The sequence below is a fragment of the Podarcis pityusensis genome (genome assembly GCF_964106645.2).
Source record: "Podarcis pityusensis genome assembly, chromosome: 10".
Classification (NCBI taxonomy): domain Eukaryota; kingdom Metazoa; phylum Chordata; class Lepidosauria; order Squamata; family Lacertidae; genus Podarcis; species Podarcis pityusensis.
This window is the reverse complement of record NC_138035.1, coordinates 60,678,182-60,698,748: the sequence shown is the minus strand read 5'-3', so window position 1 is coordinate 60,698,748 and position 20,567 is coordinate 60,678,182. Positions and strand designations below refer to the sequence as shown.

At 41.7% G+C, this 20,567-nt stretch overlaps 1 protein-coding gene across 4 annotated transcripts in view; it reads left to right on the top strand.

Moving 5' to 3' along the window:
* GRM8 (glutamate metabotropic receptor 8) overlaps positions 1-20,567 on the top strand; it is a 562,041-nt gene that overhangs the window by 489,962 nt on the left and 51,512 nt on the right. For 3 of the 4 annotated variants that reach the window (XM_081023537.1, XM_081023539.1, XM_081023538.1), the window contains exon 9: positions 4,266-5,201. The exons of the other annotated variant lie outside the window; for it this stretch is intronic. In XM_081023537.1, coding sequence (XP_080879663.1) covers positions 4,266-5,201 — 936 coding nt within the window. The remainder of the gene's footprint in view (positions 1-4,265; positions 5,202-20,567) is intronic. 4 annotated transcript variants of the gene reach the window in all.

The following is a 20,567-nucleotide window of genomic DNA, read 5'->3' as shown; positions in this document are numbered from 1 at the left end:
CCATGTTTGCTGGAGCTAAAAATGGAACCCTCTCACCATCATCAACCATAGTCAATGGCAGTTTCATTCGTTGGCCCTTTTCTACCTGTAGTTTTTTCCTATGAACAAATCTGTAAATTGATGCTTCCAAGTTTTGCAGTTATTCATGAGGGTTTAGCATAGAGGAAGTCCGAGAAGGAGGAAATGCTGCTAGCTTAAATGGTTGCGCTTCTTTTCAAGGTTGTTTGCATTTCTAATTTAAGGGTTACATTTCAATTGCCTGATGATCATTTTGTCTTATAGCATCTTGTGTGCAGTTGAAAGGAAGCACCATTAAGTTCAATGGCACTAACTTCCAGGTAACTGTTCATAGGGTTGCAGTTGCAACAGGTTGAATTGCAACATGCCAAACCACTACAGCATCCTTTTGCCAGCTCACTATTCTGTGACTGCCAGCTGATAAATTCGGCCTCAGGTTATGAATTGTTTCTCCGTGGTATGTGTGTAGGACCTCCTGCACTTCAAAATTTACCAGTACACCACTGGACAATGCAAAAACAAGGAACAAAAAACCCCACAAGTCCTTGCATCCCTCTATCTCCTCTCCTTCTCACTTGTGTACAAAAACTGTTCAACCTTATCTGCTCAGTTCTCAAATGTAAAAAAGAAACCCCGAGCCAGCCTTTTCAACAAACCCATTACATAAAAAATGGTAAAATCCTTTTATGCTTTGGTTGAAAGTTGGCAAAAGAAAGCATGCAAGTCCTATGAGCCTCTGACTTCATAAAGTCACACAAATTGAATGTGAGCATGAAAAATTACTGTTCACGCAGCCTTTCCCAAATACAGTCATTGGTATTAAATATCTCCTATTTTTATTCACGCATTTTTGATGTTCAAAACACCACATTTTAGTCTTTAATCTTTCTGTGACATAACAGCCTAGGGCTGTTGAAACCCTTTATTTCCAGAAATTAGAAGCAATCTTGTTCACCCAGAATGTTTCCCAACGCTTGTACCAGTAGGGTGTCATAATATGAATTATGCGTTACATAGTTTATTTGTCAGAGGCACTGGAATGAAAACTATTATATGAATCATTACTACTGACCTTCTCGAGATGGGGATTTATTGCCTCTGCTGCCCCTGGAATCTGTAACCTGTGGGACATTTCAAAGTGTATTTAACAACTGCAAACATTCTGAGAGGCATCCTTTACTTTAAGTGCAATGACAATAGTTGGATGAAATTCTGTGAAATACTGCCTAGTAGAAGATTAAAGGAATACCACAGCCCTCTCATTCAACCCAACAATAGAATTGCCTAGGATCCAGTGTTTCTTACTTCCCTTTAGAATAACCATTTTCAAATGGTCTACCCTTTGTTCGCAATTAGCTGTCTGAGATGGTACTAGGGCACATTACAAAGGATTGTGGAATAGGTTATAGGGCAGGGATGGGGAACTTGCAAACCTCCAGATGTTTTGTTTTATTTATAATGTCTGTTAAATTTATAAGCTTCCCTTCCTCCCAAAAGAGCCCAGGTGGCAAACAGAGAAGTGACATACTTAAAACAACAACAAAAATAAAATAAAGACATTTCTAAACATTTTTAAACAAATCTAACACAACTCACATCCCCATGTAAAACTATCACATGCTCTCACAGCTAACCGTCTCAAGGTTCCCAGAGACTGTATCTTTCAGGCAGGATTTTTCAAAAAAAATAATTCGTCCAGAAAGGTAAGAATGAGAGAAAGAGACAAAGGAGGACATTACACAAATGGAGGCCTGCCACTGAGATGGCCCTGTCTCAGGTTAGCACCAGCAGCAGTGTCAGGAGCTCAGCCCTACACTCGAGTAGGACCCTGGCAGAGACACATGCCTGACTGGCATGTTCTCTCCCTCCTGGTCAATCGTTCGGGAACTTCAAAAGCTTTCTTCAGCCCAAACATCACAGCGACCGATGCCAACCAACACCGGCACACTTAGGGATCCGCAGAGTTTGCGCATCATGCGTAACAGACCTCAGCGACTCCCCAATTTTGGCTAATCTACTTTATTTACATATAAACACACATGGAGCACTGCAACATAGCTCCATCTCTCTCTAGCATCAGGCACCAAAGAGAAAAAGAACAAAGGACAATAGTCCCACTTCACAGAACACAGTAACACAAAACATCCTGTCTTCGTCAGTTCCGACTCTGTGGAGTCAAAACATATACTGTCATGTGATAGACAACAATCCCATGACTGTAATCATGGAGCAGGAATTCTAACAAGCAGAACCATCAGTTGAATCTCCCCTCCAGTCATAGGGCCCAATATGGTGGATATTAGACTCCAGCAGCCATCATCCCTTACCATTGGCGATTCTGGCTAGGGCTGATGAAAACTAGAACACGTTTTATCCTACCCTTGCAGCAGATGTGCATCTATATTGTAAATATTCTAAATGTTATTGTTAAGCTGGCATAGGAAGGATTTGCCTTGAAAGGGCAGCATAAAGATACGATACAATACAATATCTTTATTGTCATTGTCCCTTGCGGAACAATGAAATTGAAAACTACATAAAACTACATAAAAACTCCACAAAACTACATAAAACTACATAAAAACTACATAAAACTATTACAAAACTACATAAAACATTCAAAAACCCCTAAAAACTCTAAAACCCCATTTTAAAACACACTATAGTACAGAAACCCCTTATGCTGCGTTTAGAACCAGAATTGCATTAGCATAGAAACTGTTTTTCAGGCGGCTAGTCTGAAAAGGTCCTTTTAAATGAGCAGATGAACTCTTTGCACGTCGAGGTCCCCAAGACACCCCCCAAAGAAAAACACAATTGACACTTAATTTTTGTTTAAGGTTTTTGGCATAATTTTGGCCACAACTTTATTCAAATTACAGCAATGTGAGTGGTTGCTTAGGCATAACTGACCCCGCCAGGGACAGCTCTGACATTCGCACTCCCCGCGAAGTCAGAAAGGGTAAGTCACCTGGGGAGAGAGACGGGACTGGGAACCATGCCTCACCTCTCCCCAGAATGCTCCCAGGGGCTTGCGTGGCCCTAGCCCCTTGCCAGGGGGTTTCAGACAAAAGCATGGGGAGCCCCTGGGTTCCTTTAATGGAAAACCCTTGCAGCAGCAGCATTTTGGAGAGGCAGGCACAGCCAAATCCATACCCCTCCACCAACCAATTCCCAAACCAATGCCTAACCGCAACCTTACAAGTTGTGACGATTTGCTACACAGTAGGCAAAAACCAAATGGCCCACACTAATCAGCCAAATGGAAAAAATTCCTACCAGGCCCCTGCCCCAAAGCCCCCATGACAGGCATAGCAAGGTCAAGCAAACAGCGTAAAATTAGGGAAGGGAGGGTGGGTGATCCGAAGCACACAGCGAAAAGAGGAAGTTCGTTGCTGCGTGCATTGTATTTAACAAATAGGGCTGTCAATCAATAAATGGCAACATATAAATCTCCCCAGTAACAGCCCGCCCCTGGTTAAAGATGGCCAAACCCTTTTGCCCAGCGACAGTGAGGTGTCTTGTCATCCCCAACAGCAACCTGTGCTCTCCATGAGGGAGAACACGCTTTACAAGCCTAAAAAGACTGATACACTGCATAGCAAGGGATAATGCTATCGGTAGCGAAACAGGAAGGACTGCAACAGGGGTTGCAGTACTGGGATTGACAGAGCCTGAAACAAAGTTGAAAAGCACTGCTACTTCTCTCTTTTTTAAAAAAGCTCTCTTGCTTCATGGTTTTACTTCTAAAATCAAGATAGACCCATTAATTCCATAATAGTTTTTGCTCTTTGCAGGTCAATGCACCAAGATTTTTACTCTCTCCTTATACTGTAATGCAAAAATTAGTTCCATACCCACCTGCCATTATTTCCTAATTAAATGTTTGAGAACTCTATTTGCACGTGATTGGCTCATAAATTCCTTTTTATAGGGTGTCTTGCTTCAAAACTAGCCTGGAGTCGATAAATCGTTCTACAAATGTCAATTTGGTCAGCAGTAAAGAGGTAAATAGAAACTAATGGCACTCATCAAGCCCATGGCACAAATGATTTATTGGGCACAATCATTTAGCAGTTTCATAAAGTCAATATGAGAGAAAAACGGGTTTCTTATCAAGGTAAACTGCATTTGTACTGTCAGCACAAAGGTGATTTATGACAAACCTGTGACCAGGATTAGGATATTATAAATGGGAGAAAATGAAATGCTCATTAATTTTCCCGCTTTAATGTATATAACCACAGGTAGAAGACATGCAGTGGGATAACAGAGAGAGAACTCATCCCACATCGGTCTGTAGTTTGCCCTGCAAGCCGGGGGAAAGGAAGAAAATGGTCAAGGGAGTGCCTTGCTGCTGGCATTGCGAGCGCTGCGAAGGTTACCATTACCAAGTGGACGAGGTCACCTGCGAAATGTGTGCGTTCGATAAGAGGCCAAATGCCAACCGCACCGACTGCCAGCCGATCCCCATCATCAAACTGGAATGGCATTCCCCATGGGCTATTGTGCCCGTCTTCATAGCAATCTTCGGGATCATCGCAACCACCTTTGTCATCGTGACATTTGTTCGCCACAACGACACGCCAATTGTCCGGGCCTCAGGTCGCGAACTCAGCTACGTCCTCCTGACGGGGATTTTCCTCTGTTACTCCATCACTTTTTTAATGATTGCGAGTCCAGACACCGCCATCTGCTCTTTGCGGCGGATCTTCCTCGGGCTGGGCATGTGCTTCAGTTACGCAGCTTTGCTCACCAAAACAAACCGAATCCATCGAATATTTGAGCAAGGGAAAAAATCGGTCACTGCTCCAAAGTTCATCAGCCCGGCTTCCCAGCTGGTGATCACCTTCAGCCTCATCTCCATGCAGCTTCTTGGAGTCTTCATCTGGTTTGGTGTCGATCCTCCACATATCATCGTGGACTATGGAGAGCAGAGGACTCTGGATCCTGAAAATGCTCGTGGGGTTCTCAAATGTGACATCTCTGATCTATCTCTCATTTGTTCCCTTGGATACAGTATTCTGTTAATGGTAACATGCACTGTTTATGCCATCAAAACAAGAGGCGTTCCAGAGACTTTCAATGAAGCGAAACCAATTGGATTTACTATGTACACCACCTGTATCATTTGGTTAGCTTTTATTCCAATCTTTTTTGGAACTGCACAGTCAGCAGAAAAGGTGAGTGGCAGTGACCTGTCTTTATTCATCTTCTTCTTGTTGTTCAGTTGCACGTTTATGTCAACTCATAGATGTCCTGTGCTGACGATTGAAGCTACTTCGGCAGAGTAAACTCTGACTGGTATATTTTTAGAGAAAGAAAATGCTTTAAGAGCAACTTTGTGTAATTTGATCATTAAAAAGGCGTTGTTGTTGTTAATATCACCAAATTATCATCTTTCTTCTTTGCAGCACTTTGCTGGATGGAGCACTAGGTATTTCTAAGTTTGGGGAAATAATTCATTAGAATTAAATAATCTACTTTTAAAAATGGATGATTAAAAGGTGGTTTTAAAAAGACTGGAAATTATCCACATTCTGAATATTTATATGAAGTTGTTGAAATGAGAGAGCTTGGCACAGCATGTTCAGAACCCGGTCCTTTCTTGCAATAGTAGAAATAGAATTTTCTCCCCGATGCAGATACCCTAAAAAAACCACTTTCGTGTAAATTGCATAAAATATACTGTCTAAAAAATATAGTGTGTGTATATGTGTGTATTATGTTGACCCACTTAAATTTGGCTTATGCAGATTTCTTAAAAATGGAATCATCAGAATTATAACCATCTATGTTTCTCCCAGCATATGGTACTCAGAGGCATAGCTTCTTTAAACATGAAGTCTCAATTTAGCAATGATGGCTGAAATCCACTGATAGGTCTATTCTGCATGAAATTACCAAGCCCTTTAAAAAAAACAAAAAAACAGCTCTAAATCATTGATACCTCTACTTCTTATGGTAATGAATTCAATTATGCATTGTGTGAAGATATTTTATTCTTGCTTGGTCTGAACCTAAATCCACTCCACTTCACTGGATGACCCCAAGTCCCTGCAGTTTGTGCGTGAGAGAATAATTTCTCTTTTTAACTGTTTGACTCAGATTGGCATGTCTTTTGTTCAGCAAGTTTATCAAGAGCATGCTCTAGGCTTTTCCTGATTCTTTCAGTTTTAGCAGTGAGCAATCAACCATGTTGTCTCATAGTACAGCTTAGGTTGATCTTGACAGAAACTTCACTTTTGAAAATGTATTCTGGGCACTGTTGGTTGTTTCTCAAATGGTGAGAAATTTGTTTCTCAAATGGCGTTTTTCAAACTCGGAAAGGGGGAGACAGGAAGAGTGTGATATCATAACAATGAATCAATGTTTCATGGTGGTTCTTTAAAGGTTTCAAACAATTTCCATTCACAAAAAGGAATGAAAATACTGGGAATGAAATAAGAAGCATTTTGACAACGATCATTGCCAGCAAAGAAAAAAAAATGGTGGTGTCAGAACGTTGAGCCTAGTTTGCAGGTTAGGTTCCCAGCGCTTGAGTGTATTTAGCTCAAGCAAAGTGATGTAACTTTGGAGGAGTGAATTTGTTGACTGTGTGTTAGCCGAGATTTCTGGATTCAGTGCAAACTCTTAATAATCTGCTGGCAGGACTGAACAGCAGTCCTTAGTGTTCAATAGAAGCAGATGCAACTTCTTCTATAACTCTAGTAGACACAGATTCCATGTGGGAAATAATGTGCAACTCTGAGTAATTTTTGTTCACGTTATTGGAGCGCATTTTTTACTGCCTCCCTTATGGCTATATTCCAGAAAAATGACATGGGCACCACAATGCCATTTCACATGACTTATGGGGCCAGGGATGGCATTGCTCCATGTCTACAACTTTCACAGACACAGAAGCAGCTGACTGGTTGGCCTGGAGCTACTGTGGTAGCTTACCATCAAGTAGATTGCTGTTGCTTACTAGGAAGGTGTGGGTGAGGAAGTGGAGAGGTTGGTGCAGTGCAAACACAGTGGTAGGAGTGCTGGATTGGTTCTGCTGGTGCCTTTGCACCTCAACACTTCCCCTCTCCTTCCTGGAAACCAATAGCAATCCAACCACCGAGGTGCTAGCTCTTCCCCACCTGGCAAGCTGCTTCTGTGACTGAGAGCGAAATCCTGTGAAAGGTGTGAATCATTTGGAAAATCATCTTGCAGTAGTTGTGTGGCGAGTCCCCCTCCCCCCCCCCCGTGGAAATAATGACGAAATTATTGTTAATGGGCTAAGTAAGGCCACAACTTTATTGGTTACAGGTGATGAGTGGTATTGGCTTAGGCATTGGAGGGAGATCTCAAGCCGTGTCCTGCCTTTACAGGGCAGGTCACACACCCTGAACCAGCCGATTGGCTGGCCAGGGGGTGACATGGCTGGGAATCCCCCAATCACGCGGGGGCTGGGCTGCACCCACTGCGCACTTGGTGGGGCTATGAAGCCTGCAACCCCACCTCCTCCGTAGGGCAGAAGTGGCTTTAAAATAATATTTTGGTTAATATCTTTGGGCTGCAGAGGCGAGGCAAGAAAGGAGAAAACCAATTGCATGAGCAGATGCCTGTTTGTGCTATGTTGGATTTCATTTTAGCAAAGTATTATGGCATAAAGCCCATTTCATCGGTATGATGTATAATCCTAAATTAGCACACGAACACACAGGCATAAGGAAGTGAATGTAAAAGTGAGAGTTATAATTTATAAAGAAGTTCAGTTCTATTCAGTCTATACATTTTGGCTGCTAATTACATAATCTTGCCCCTTTACTAAGACTATAAAAAAGAGTAGTGATATAGACAAGGTGACTCACCTCTTGTCAACTGCAGCAAATCTAGAGAAGTTATTTAAATGTAGAAGTGCAAGGGTTGTTTGTTGCACCTTTTGCATGCAGTACTCCAAGTTAAGCTTCCTGTGTACATCCAACCACATTTAATTCTTTACCAGACAGAAATTAAATAGAATATAAATTGACATGAGGAGGAGCTAGGATACTTGTCCACACTAGAGCAGAACAACAATAAATCAAATCTGACAGCCACCCTAGCCGGGCTCCAGCTATAACTGCCATTTCTTGTCTTGCTCAATTGACAACAAACATTTACAGATGTAATCGCGAGAGGCGGGGTTGAGCAGCGTTCTGTTATTGTCTCACTCTATTACTTTTCATCCAACGGAGGTATGTAAAATAGGCAACATGCTGAATGCTTCCATTCCGGATGCTAACAGAGACGTTAAGATAACCTGTGGGATCCTACCTGCATCTGATATTGGAGAAGGTGTCTAGTCAGATAAACCAAAAGCAATACAACTTAAAAATCGATAAAGGTTTATCCACACTAGCAGTTTTTCATGACATCTACTGCTGATATTCCCATGTTTCTGCTTCAGGTCATTGACTGGTTTCTGAGGACCATTCTCAGCATTCCCCAAGACGTAGCTGATGAGGACAAAAGGGAAAGGCTTTTCAGCTGTGGTCTGAAGTAGAAAAAAATGAGGTGTGTGTCATCTAACCCCATCCTTTCCCACCTTTAAGGAGGCTTTTAAAATCACTTTATTGCACCCAGTTATTTTTAATTAGACCCTCTAGTTCAGGGGCAAGGGAGCTTTTTCAATCTGAGAGATATATTCCCTTCTAGGGGCCACTTGAAAGTTGTGTACAGGCACCAAAGGAAAAAGTGGACAGAACAGTAAATATACGCTTCACCTTTCTACAGTAGTCTCACTCATTTGTTCTGCCACAATGAAGGATAAACCTAAAATGAAGCTACACCCTAAGAGTGAACATGATCTAGCCAAGTGAAGCACTATTTAAGGACTGTTGATGTCAGGGACAAGAAGCTAAGTTTAGCATTCCTATAGAAATCCATGAGACTTCAAATATTATTTATTGTTTTCTTTATTACATTTATATCCCCTTTTCTTCCAATGAGCTCAAGGTGGCATACAGGGTTCTATTACTCTCTGTTTTATCCTCAGAACAACCTTGTGGGGTAAGAGTGTGGACTGGTTCAATGTCACCTTTTGGGATTCATGACTGACTGCGTATTTGAACCCTGATCTCAAGTCCTAGTCCAGAACGTCAATTACTACATTATGCTGCCTTGATTATCCCCTGGGTTGGGATAAAGCCTTACAACTGAATGGAGCACCCCAAATCCAGACCTTTTGCCACCTGAAACAGCCCAAAAGGCATCCCACTTTCAAGGGTGAATCTCTTGAAAAGTCTTACCACAACATTCAGATACAAATTGCATCTATTTACACACAGACACGTGTCACTTTGCAGTCTTGCATGCCTTCCCTCTTCCAAGTCATACTTTTTTTCTATTAGGAAAGAACCCCAAAAATAGGTATCCAAAAATGACTCAAAGAACCTGGTACTGATAAATTATGCAGCAGGTAGATAAGACACTTTGCTTGTTCTTTTCTTATAAACCAAGCTACAGTGGATTTGAGCACAGCAGGCACCAATTCTGGTCTGGCATAAATCCCTCCAAGGAAAGAAGCAATCATCAGCACGTTATTTTCTTCACTGCTGCAGATGGGTAAAGCTTCTATACCTTTGTACCTCTTAAAAGATGCTAAGTGGGCCATGCTTGCCCAGTTTGCCATGAAACAAAGATATGTGACCTTCCACTGCATGAAGATGGTGTGTTCTTATATGTGAAGCAAAAGGCTATTATTTTTTAATAAAGAACCGAACCCTAAAGGTAGTCATGTACGAGGGTCGTTCATGCTAATGTGGAGCAACGTCTGATAATGGAACCTGTTGACTGCAGAGCAGTCATCAGGTTCCTGTACTTGAAAGGGCACACACCACGGGAGATGTTCAATGAGATGAAAGGGACTTATGAGGAGGATGCCCCATCAAATGATGTAGTCAAGTACTGGCATCATCAGTTCAAGTGTGGTTGAACGTCAGTGGAATGGCTCCCATTCCTGGGTGACCACAGTCCTCCATTGATGAAGACACCATCTGGCAAGAGGAGGCCGCCATTCTGGAGGATCACTGCATAACCATTCGCCAAGATCAGTGTGAGCTCTGTAGAAAAAAATCACCCATGACCATTTGCACACGGGAAAGGTGTCCAGACAGTGGGTTCTCTGGCTGCTGATGCCTTTCCAGAAGCAGGAATGAGTCACATGCTCAAGGGCTCGTTTGGCCATGTGTCACAAAAACCATGATGACTTCTTTGCCAGATTAATTACTCAGGACAAAACATGGGTCGATCATTATGACCCAGAGACTAAATCCCAGTTCAGACAATGGAAGCACTCTCTCTCACCACCTCCAAAGTAGTCATGTGGCCAACCATCAGTGGGCTGGCCTTTTGGGACCAGCACAGGGTAGTGATGATGGATTTCCTGGCAGTGGGTACCACAATTATCGGGACATACTACGCTTCACTGCTGCAGAAATTGTGGAAGGCCAACAAAACCGAGAGGTGTGGTATGCTGACCAATGGTGTCTGCCTCCTGCAGGATAACATCCTGGTTCACAACTCACGTGTTGCTCAGATGGAAGCATGGTCCTGTGGCTATGAAATCCTTCCTCACACCCCTTATTCTCACACCATCAGACTTCCACCTCTTTCCAACCATAAATATATTTTTGAAGGGCAAGCTTTTTCCAGACAATGAAACGCTGATTTCTGAGGTCAAGTCGTGGCTTCTGACGCAACCTGCTGACTTCTACAGACTGCATAAAGTGATGGGAGAAGTGTTTGACTCTTGCTGGTAGCTATGTGTAGAAGAACTAATAACTGTGCCCATTTTAGTTTGTCTCAGTCCATGGGAAGTATGTCAGGGGAAATCTTTAATGTATCTTAGGCAAAGCAGAGGAATCCTGGCTGTTAAGATTAGGACAGATACAGGGAGGAACGCATTCAGACTGTAAGTCCACAGATGACTTTCAAAGCAGATGTGTTCATGCATATATTTCCCTCACAGCAGGAGCCCCGAGTGCATTTATTTCCATTTGATCCAGAAAATTTTTGCTAGCAGAGGTTAAAATCTAATGGAAACATCTACTGTGCAACTTCCAGGGAAGCAAACAGGAGTTAAACAAGTGTATTGTTGACAAAAGGCGATCTTGGACAAACATCCAATTCATTTCTAAGCTGCCTTTTCATTTACACATGTTGTGATTATTGTGTGCCTGGAGATTTTTCTGCCATCCAGCCTTATGGAACCACCCACAAAAAAACAGGATTATATGTCATCTAGTAAGGGAATCCAGATACTTTCAAAGCACCATGCCCCCTTCCCCACCCCAAATCCTCCTGAGGCCAGGCCAGTTTCTCTTTGTGTTGCTTTTAAGGGACTATTTTCATTGCCAAACCTATATTGTTGAAGGACAGGGCCGGGTAACTTCCATCTTGGAGACTGAATGTGGCCTTCAAAGCCTTTCTGTCTGGCCTTCAGATTTTCCCAAGACACACCCCTTCCTAAGGCCACACCACTCACCAGCCTGGATAGCTCAGTTGGTTAGAGCATGGTGGTGATAATGCCAAGGTTGCAGAATATAATAATAATAATAATAATAATAATAAATAATAATAATAATAATAAATAATAATAATAATAATAAATAATAATAATAATAATAATTAATAATAATAATAATAATAATAATAATTAATAATAATAATAATAATAATTAATAATAATAATAATAATAATAATAATAATAATAATAATAATTTATTATTTATACCCCGCCCATCTGGCTGAGTTGCCCCAGCCACTCTGTACGGCTCCCAATCAAGTGTTAAAAACAGTACAGCGTTACATATTAAAAACTTCCCTGAACAGTGCTGCCTTAAGATGTCTTCTGAATATCAGGTAGTTGTTTATCTCTTTGACATCTGATGGGAGGGCGTTCCACAGGGCGGGCGCCACTACCGAGAATCAGTCTCTGTATGGGACAGCTGCATATTCCTGCACTGCAAGGGATTGAACTAGATGATCCCTTCCTGTCGTCCCTTTCAACTCTCCAATCCTATTAAATTCTGTGAGACTTTCTCTGCTGTCTCCTCAAGTACTTTGTCAGGGCTGCAATGTTTCCTTAACCATGATAGTGCCTCTTGTGTGCTTGAAGGATTGATAGATTTATGCATGTGTAGGGTGCATAGCTGTCAATTTTTCCCTTTTCTTGCGAGGAATCCTATTCAGAATAAGGGAATTTCCCTTTAAAAAAGGGAAACGTTGACAGCTATGGTAGGGTGTGTATATAAATGTCTCACTTACACATGCCAAGAATGGACCCTCCTGTACAAAGGCAGGAGGCACATCCATTGCTCCTATTTTTTGTCTCTTGCTTTGCCCACCTCGTGTATGTGGACCCCAAAAGGTTGTCTGTAAAGGATTGCAGTCCTTGGTCTTCAGAAGGCTCCTTACCTTTGGTTTAGGGCATGTATATGTGTGCTGCTTTATCTGGGTTAACATTCAGACTTTGGCTTAAATGTGCAAGCAGTCACTACTTTTTCAATTATGTGGTCTATCACAAGTACAGGCATCTCTCTCCCCCACCCCATTTATGTGTGTTCAATTCACACGTGACAACACATTAACAGCCCTGGAAACCTGGAATTGGGGGGAAAGACCTGACAAGAGCCCAAAAGGTAGATGTCACCACATTAAGGGCCCAAGATATAGACACACATTTTTTATTTGGCTGGCGATTTTTTGGGTTGATCTTTCGAGCAATGTTATCTGTCACCAACATAAGGATCAACCACCAGTGCTCCGAGTTTTCACAATTCAAGCAGCCAGTGTCTTCCTAAAAGTGTAATGTCTCCTGAACCTTTGGAGATAAGACAGGTTATATCATTCTTTCCACATTCAACAGATAAGATACTCTGCAACTCCGGCTGGAGTGATGTAGATATACGTTAAATCTGAGGGGTTATATTTTTTTTGCAGCATATTAAGAATTTCACTTTTTTAAAAAAGAAGGAAAACAATCCCTAAATCAAAATGCTAATTCAATGATTTTGCAATTCAGATTTTCTTTGAGCTGTCTGCTATAAATAAAAATCTGTTCGCAGACAGCTTTGTGGCTCTCACCACAAGAGTTCAAACATGTGTCCAGTTAATTGTTCTTTTAAATGAGCAAAATTTAGTAAGTCATGCTCATGTATATACAACTGGTTGGCTATGCTCTGGCAAGGCTATTTTTAGGTTGGAATGTTTTCCTTAACAACAAAAACATACAGGCAACAAAAAAACAACAAAACAACAAAACAAGCAACAACTACAACACCCTAAAACTGAAATGCATAATTCTGTTATGATACAACTAAGTAAACCAGACACATTATTTATGTAATACTGACACAATTAAAGGTATTTAAATTCATATCTCTTCTCCAAAAAGAAACCTTACTTTCCCATCCAAATAAGCCATGCATTGTCTTCCATTTCTTAACCAGATGTATTTGGTATGCTTAAGAATTTCTGTCATGTGATAAGGCACATTTTGGTCTCCAGTTCCATGCAGTGCTAGCCAATATGAACAATGGTCAAGGACTATGGAAGCTGCAGTTCAACAGCATCTGGAAAACCACACTTTACCCCAGTGGCATAGCGTGGTTTGCCAATGCCTAGGGCTGCACGGAGTGGATGGGTCGGAGGGAGGGAAACAGATGGAGTGTGCATGTGCATTCCACTGCCTAATGACATCTCTGTCACCCAGGAGAAAGCATCTGCAGAGATAAGGAAAAAAGAGCCATTCCATTGTCTGGATAGGTCACTTCCTGGTTCAAATGGAGAAGCTGTTTTTAATGGACTGCAGCTGAAGGTTCTTTCTCCCTGCAGACTATCTCAGCTTCAGCCTCATCTCTGGTGTTTTGGCTTCTTCTTCAGCTTGGACCACCGCCTTTTGCCACAAGTTTCTCCCAACTCTCAGCCTCACTCAGACTTTGAGCAGCTTCCTTTGGTTGTTCCTATTGTCACCTCCAGATTCTAATCAAGCCTGCCTTTAGCCTCTTCTGAATCTCTTCCTCAGCCCCTTGATGATAATCTCTTTTCAACATCTTCTCACGTTCTCCTACACTCTTGTAATATTTTGGATTGTGTCTCTTTAGCAGGACTCTCTAAACAATCACAAGGTTCAGTTTAAAGACTTCACATCTCTTTGGACCATAACAGAGGACCAATAGGTTTAAACAGAATGTTCACCAAAGGATCTATCACAGCTTGACTTGTTGAAGTCTATCAACCCATAAAAAGCCTACTGCTGGCTATCATAACAGTACATTTTATGAGACACATGGTCACTTCTGTGTGAACTGTACCAGCCTAGCTGTTTCTTGGGAGACTGCCAACTGAAAAAAACCCCATACACTGTATCTTCCAGGCTTTGTTTCCACATGCAAGTCTTTCCATCTCATTTAATTAGCTAGTTACAAACCATTGTTTTTACAACAGAACAACATTCTTACATATAAATTTCTTCTTACAATGTTACTGTTCCTTCACATTCACACTGTAATTTAGATGTCTCGCTGGAGCAGAGAGCGAATCAAGTGGAATTGTTACTTGCCTCATCTAATAAAGAATGTACTTTCAGAAATATAATTATGTATCTGCACTCCCATAAAGAAATATCTTTTTGGGAGACTGAACTGCCAATATTTAATGCTATTTAGTTTTATGTACGTGCTTGTTTTCTAAGGTACCTGACAAAAGCATACCATAATTTATAATGATTCTTCTTAGCAAGGCTATTTGAGTTCTCCACGTTGATATAAAACTTCTAAAGGAAAATGTTATATGATGTTAACACACCATAAAATATGCTAAAAGGAATTTATACACATAACAATGCCCTGATAAGGAAATGGCAAAAGAAATTAAATGAAGCACTTCTTACAAGTCTGCAAGACTTGTTTACAGTTCATCTTAGAATCTCTATAATATTTGCATACACTCTTCAAAAGAAAACTTGCAATAAATAAAGGGGAAGTTCATGGCAAAATTAGTATACTTGGGGGGAAAAGAATATAATGCAATTGTGCACACTATTCTTCACTATCACTGCAGCAGCTGTTATTCATCATCATCATTCTGTAGGGATACTAAGTAGCTGTCTTCTACAAGTAAAATCTCTTTGTCCCTAAATGATACAGATAAAATAAAGATGTTTTACTTCTTTATGTGTAGGATTTTTACCCCACCCTTCCTCACAAGTCATCTCAGGGCAGGATAAAATACATTGTAAAATAGAATAGACCAATATAATACAGTTGACTTGTAACTTGTGTGCATTTAACTTGCATGATCACAGCTTTAGGTGATTGGGGGCTGGCCAGCTGCAGCCACACGACTTAGATGCACGTAAGGTGGAGAGCTTAAAAGTTATTTCTGTCCCAGGTTTTTCCTTCATGGAAAGAACTTCTAAGCTCTCAGACTTGCTTTCCGGGCTCTGGGGAGACTATTGAAAGGTCTCACGGGGCCACCCAAGATCTCACGAAAACCTCCAGAACTCTGAAAGCAAGGTAAAGGTAAAGGGACCCCTGACAGTTAAGTCCAGTCGCGAATGACTCTGGGGTGGTGGCACTCATCTCACTTTACAGACCGAGGGAGCCGGCGTTTGTCCACTCTGCAGACAGTTTTTCTGGGTCATGTGGCCAGATGACTAAGCCGCTTCTGGCGCACCGGAACACCGACACCAGAGCAGCACACAGAAATTCCATTTACCTTCCCGCCGGAGTGGTACCTATTAATCTACTTGCACTTTTGGATGTGCTTTTGAACTGCTAGATTGGCAGAAGCTGGGACCAAACAAAGGGAGCTAACCCCGTCACAGGGATTCGAACTGCCAGCCTTTTGATCGGCAAGCCCAAGGCTCAGTGGTTTAGACCACAGTGCCACCCGCGTCCCTTGAAAGCAAGGTAGGGAGCCTAAAAGCTGTCTTCCTTTGTATGGAGGGCAAGACCTACATGGTGTGCCAGGTTCTGAAAGGTAGCGATGTGGTTTCAATATTGTTCTGACTATACATAATTTCAGCTTTACATGCAATCCCTGGAATGTAACCCCTGTACAAGTTGCAAGTTGACTCTAGAGTTAAAACCTATCTAGTTGCCTATATAAAATCACTACAACTGTATGTATGGATGTATACATGGAAGTTAAAATGATTATAGGTGCCACTTGCTGGCATTCAACCTCCTACATATATCAAAGTAGAAAGCTCTCCATTTTCTATAATATTTTTATTTATTTATTATACTTTTATACCGCCATTCATCTGAGGATCACAAGGCAGTTTACAATGTAGAAACAGAAAAATATGTGACCTAATAGCAAGCAAAACAATTACCTCCCCCATAGTTTAAAAGACTTAATTAGCCAAAGACCTGGCAAAAGGGGAATGATTTTGCCTGGTGCCTAAAGATATGTAATGAAGGCGTAAGGTGAGCCTTTCTGGGGAGAGCATTCCACAAATGAGGAGCCACTGCAGAAAAGGCCCATTTTCTTGTTGTCAACTTCTGGACCTCTTGTCGACGGGGTACTTCAGGTGTGGGGTCTGGGTTGGTTCATATGAGGAGAGGCAGTACTTGAGGTATTGGACTGTTTAAGACTTACAAGTCAAAGCCAGCGCTTTGAATTAGGCCTGGAAACTAATTGGGAGCAAATTCAGTTGGGCCAGGATTGGTGTTATATGCTGTAACCATCTTGCCCCAGTGAGCAAGCTGGTCACTGAATTCTGCGCCAGCTGATGTTTCCAAGCCATCTTCAGAGGCAGCCCCATGTGTAATGCATTGCAGAAATCCACAACAGAAGGCAGGCTATTCCTGTCCAAATAGAGGCACAACTGTGCCACCAAGCCACCTGAGCCTCAAATGACAACAATTGATCTGAGAGTACCTGCAAGCAAGCAACCTCTCATCCAACCGCCTATGGAACCACCCTCTCACCATGCCTCAATCTTACCTGAAATGATCTTCAGTTTATTGGCTCTCATCAAGTCCATTACTGAGGCAAGACATTGGTCTAGTGCAGGCATGGCCAAACTTGTCCCTCCAGATGTTTTGGGACTACAGTTCCCATCATCCCTGACCACTGGTCCTGTTAGCTAGGGATGATGGGAGTTGTAGTCCCCAAACATCTGGAGGGCCAAGTTTGTCCATGCCTGGTCTAGCACACCCTCTGCCACACCTGCAGGTCTAAAGGAGAAGTAGAGCTGTGTGTCATAAAAATATTGCTGACAACATACTCCAAAACTCCAGACAACCCCACTCAGCAGTTTCATGTAGATGTTAAACAGCATGGGGAATAAGATTAAAAGCTGAGGAACCAAGTATTGAATTCTTTCTGTTTCTCTTTCTGCACCATCTTTATCTATGGTAGTTTCTGGCAGTGGGACTCACTGAGTGTTCATAAATGAAATATATGTGAGTTTATTTCATGAGCCATCTAAATCATCATCAGTAAACATCAGTAAACAATCCTGCATTGTTCCCATTTCCTTGTTTTGTCATGGCTATGCTGTCTTTCGCTACACCTCTTGCAACAAGAAAAGGAACCCAATTCAAGCAGTGCAGAACTTTGCAATCATCTGGTTGTAGGGGAAAGGAGGTCAAGCCCTCAAGCCATCAAACAGCATATCCCCAGCATATAGGCAAATGTCATGAAGGCTGCTGAAATTAGAAATGGAACATTTCTATAAGAAAACAGACTGTCCAATATATAACCTTTGGCTCCACACTTCCACAGCAAGGCATTAAAACTTCGGAGCTTCTGGAAACAGAGTTTTCCTTAATGTCATGATAGTTGCCATTCTGTAGTGTAAAGAATGAAATTGGCCGCATGATTAAAGCAGATGTTTTATGAACCTCTGGGTAAAATTAAGTTACAATGGCAGGCTGCACCAGAATTGGCTGAGGATAGATGACTGTCTAAAGTACATCCCTATTCGCTGAAAAGAACTACTTTAATTTCCTTGCATTACCTATTCTTACAAGTTTTGACAGGTGGATGAATCATGTTCATTCAACAGATAATAAAGATATCATTTATTATATTAGTGCCTAAAACAGCTCTGTTTTGAGTGAACAGATGAATACTATACTGGTTTCCTTTCCTTTTTTTTCAAAAGAAAGGAAGCATTTCAGTTTTTATAGGAGAAAAGAGGCTCAGAGATACTAAAGTTTTCCACCACTCAGAAATCAATGAATGATTTTAATGTAACTTACTGAGGCAGGAAGATGTCAGTAGTTTTCTGCACTACTCTGACAAACTGATATTTCTTCCATCACTGGGGCACTGGTGAGGAGATAAGATTTGTTAATAATAATAATAATAATAATATATGGATAGTCATCTAGCTGTAAATTATTTTTTAGTGTCTCAGAGATGTCCAAATGATTATCCAGTGATCACTTGCTAGTGGTTTGCAAAACCAATGCTTGTGTAACTTGTTATTTTGGCAAAACAGATGACATATTCATTAGTTGACTCTTAAAATTCATCTAAATACCAGTCCTTCAATTTCCTGAAAGTTTCCCCACCTCCACCCCTACAAAAATACACTTCCATTTTTCTTCCTCCTTTGCAGGGCACTTTAGACTGCTCATGGGTGTGGGGTTGAGCTTACCTAAACCACCGAGCCTCTTGGGCTTGCCGATCGGAAGGTCGGCAGTTCAAATCCCTGTGATGGGGTGAGCTCCTATTGCTCTGTCCCAGCTCCTGACAACCTGCAGTTCAAAAGCACACCGGTGCGAGTAGATAAATAGGAACCGCTGCGACGGGAAGGTAAACGGCATTTCTATGCACTCTGGTTTCTGTCACAGTGTCCAGTTGCTCCAGAAGCGGTTTAATCATGCTGGCCACATGACCCAGAAAGCTGTCTGTGGACAAACGCTGGCTCCCTCGGCCTGAAAGCGAGATTAGCGCTGTAACCCCATAGTCACCTTTGACTGGACTTAACTGTCCAGGGGTCCTTTACCTTTTTTACCTTTTAGTGTTATGAGGTGGCTGAGGGTCGTGCTAAAGCCTCCTAGGACACTTTGTATGGACAGAATTGAGTCTACACTCCTAGAGTTAATGCTAAATACATTCCTTCTGGTTAAGGGAGCCACCATAGCTGCTAGAGAGCTGTGAAAATTTGTGTCTTGGGTTTCATAGACTCATCTATCCATGTACTATCTGAAACCAAAGGGGCACACTGGTTGCCAGGTGTGGAATATATTACAGTCATACCTCGGGTTACAGACGCTTCAGGTTGCATTTTTTCGGGTTACAGACCTGCCGAAACCCAGAAGTACCGGAACAGGTTACTTCCGGATTTTGGGGGTCTCGCATGTGCAGAAGCGCTAAATCGCGCTATGTGCAGAAGCGCCGAATTGCAACCCGTGTGTGTGCAGAAGCGCTGCTGCGGGTTGCGATTGCTGGGTTGCGAATGTGCACCTTGCAAGGATCACGTTCGCAACCCGAGTGTCCACTGTATAATTATTTTCAGTTCTCTTATCCCAAGATGAAGTTCATGTGGCCATAAGTGAGGTACTCCTGTGTGTGTGTGTGTGTGTGTGTGTGTGTAGATGTCATTCACTTTAAACCAAATGCATAATACTATAGGGGTTTTTTAGGCTGACCCTTTGCTTGAAGAGGAGAAGTTTCATAGAGCTTACAGGTCCTGTACATTAAAACACAGGAAGGGAAAAATACAGATTTCACAGCAGCGGCTACATAAAAAAGCCATTAAGAGTACTTGGCCCCGCTGTACGTTACATAACCTAAAAGCAGTTACCACAGAGTCTTATTTGGAAGGCAAACTTATGTAAGGCAATTAGCTGCGGAAAATGATGAACTCAAAAAAATTGGACCTGATTAAAGTCAACAATTTGAAAAGCAGCTTCTCAGGAGCATCACCCCGTTGTTCAACAAAGTTGTTTAAATGGCCTTTTATTGAGGTCAGAAGAAGAAAGGAAACTACAGATGGCTTGAAAGAAAGAAACCACCACCACAGGAAATGGGTTCCTAATTATATGAGAAGCAGGCTTTTGCATCTGTGTCTTAAACCGCTATAATCAAAAAGATCCTTTGAAATTAATGCAGCAATGTTGCAAAAATCTAAGGCCTGGGGGAATGGAAGACTGGAGTTGGGGTATATGCCATGTCTTCATTTAAAGTCGGTCTGAAGCAAAAGTGACATAAAGTATACAAATTCACCTGTGCCTCTGATGCATTCTCATCAACATGCAGTATTAGAAACTATGATAAATGCTATTCTTCTCAGGGCAATGCTAATTTCATGACAAATGCTGTAACTGCTAGAGAGAAAAATATTTTAACCTCCTAAGTGGTCCTCATGCTCTAGCTATCTTGATTGCTATTCTACTAAGAGAACAGCTGCATATCGCTGTGGCTTCTTCTTAGGTTTTAGAATCCCTAAACTACAAAGACCAATAATCTTAATTTTGTTTTTGGTCTAGAACACTGGATAAATTTCATTTGAAAATTAGCAACAACAACAAAAACAAATAAGGGGAGTACTAGACACCCTACAGTC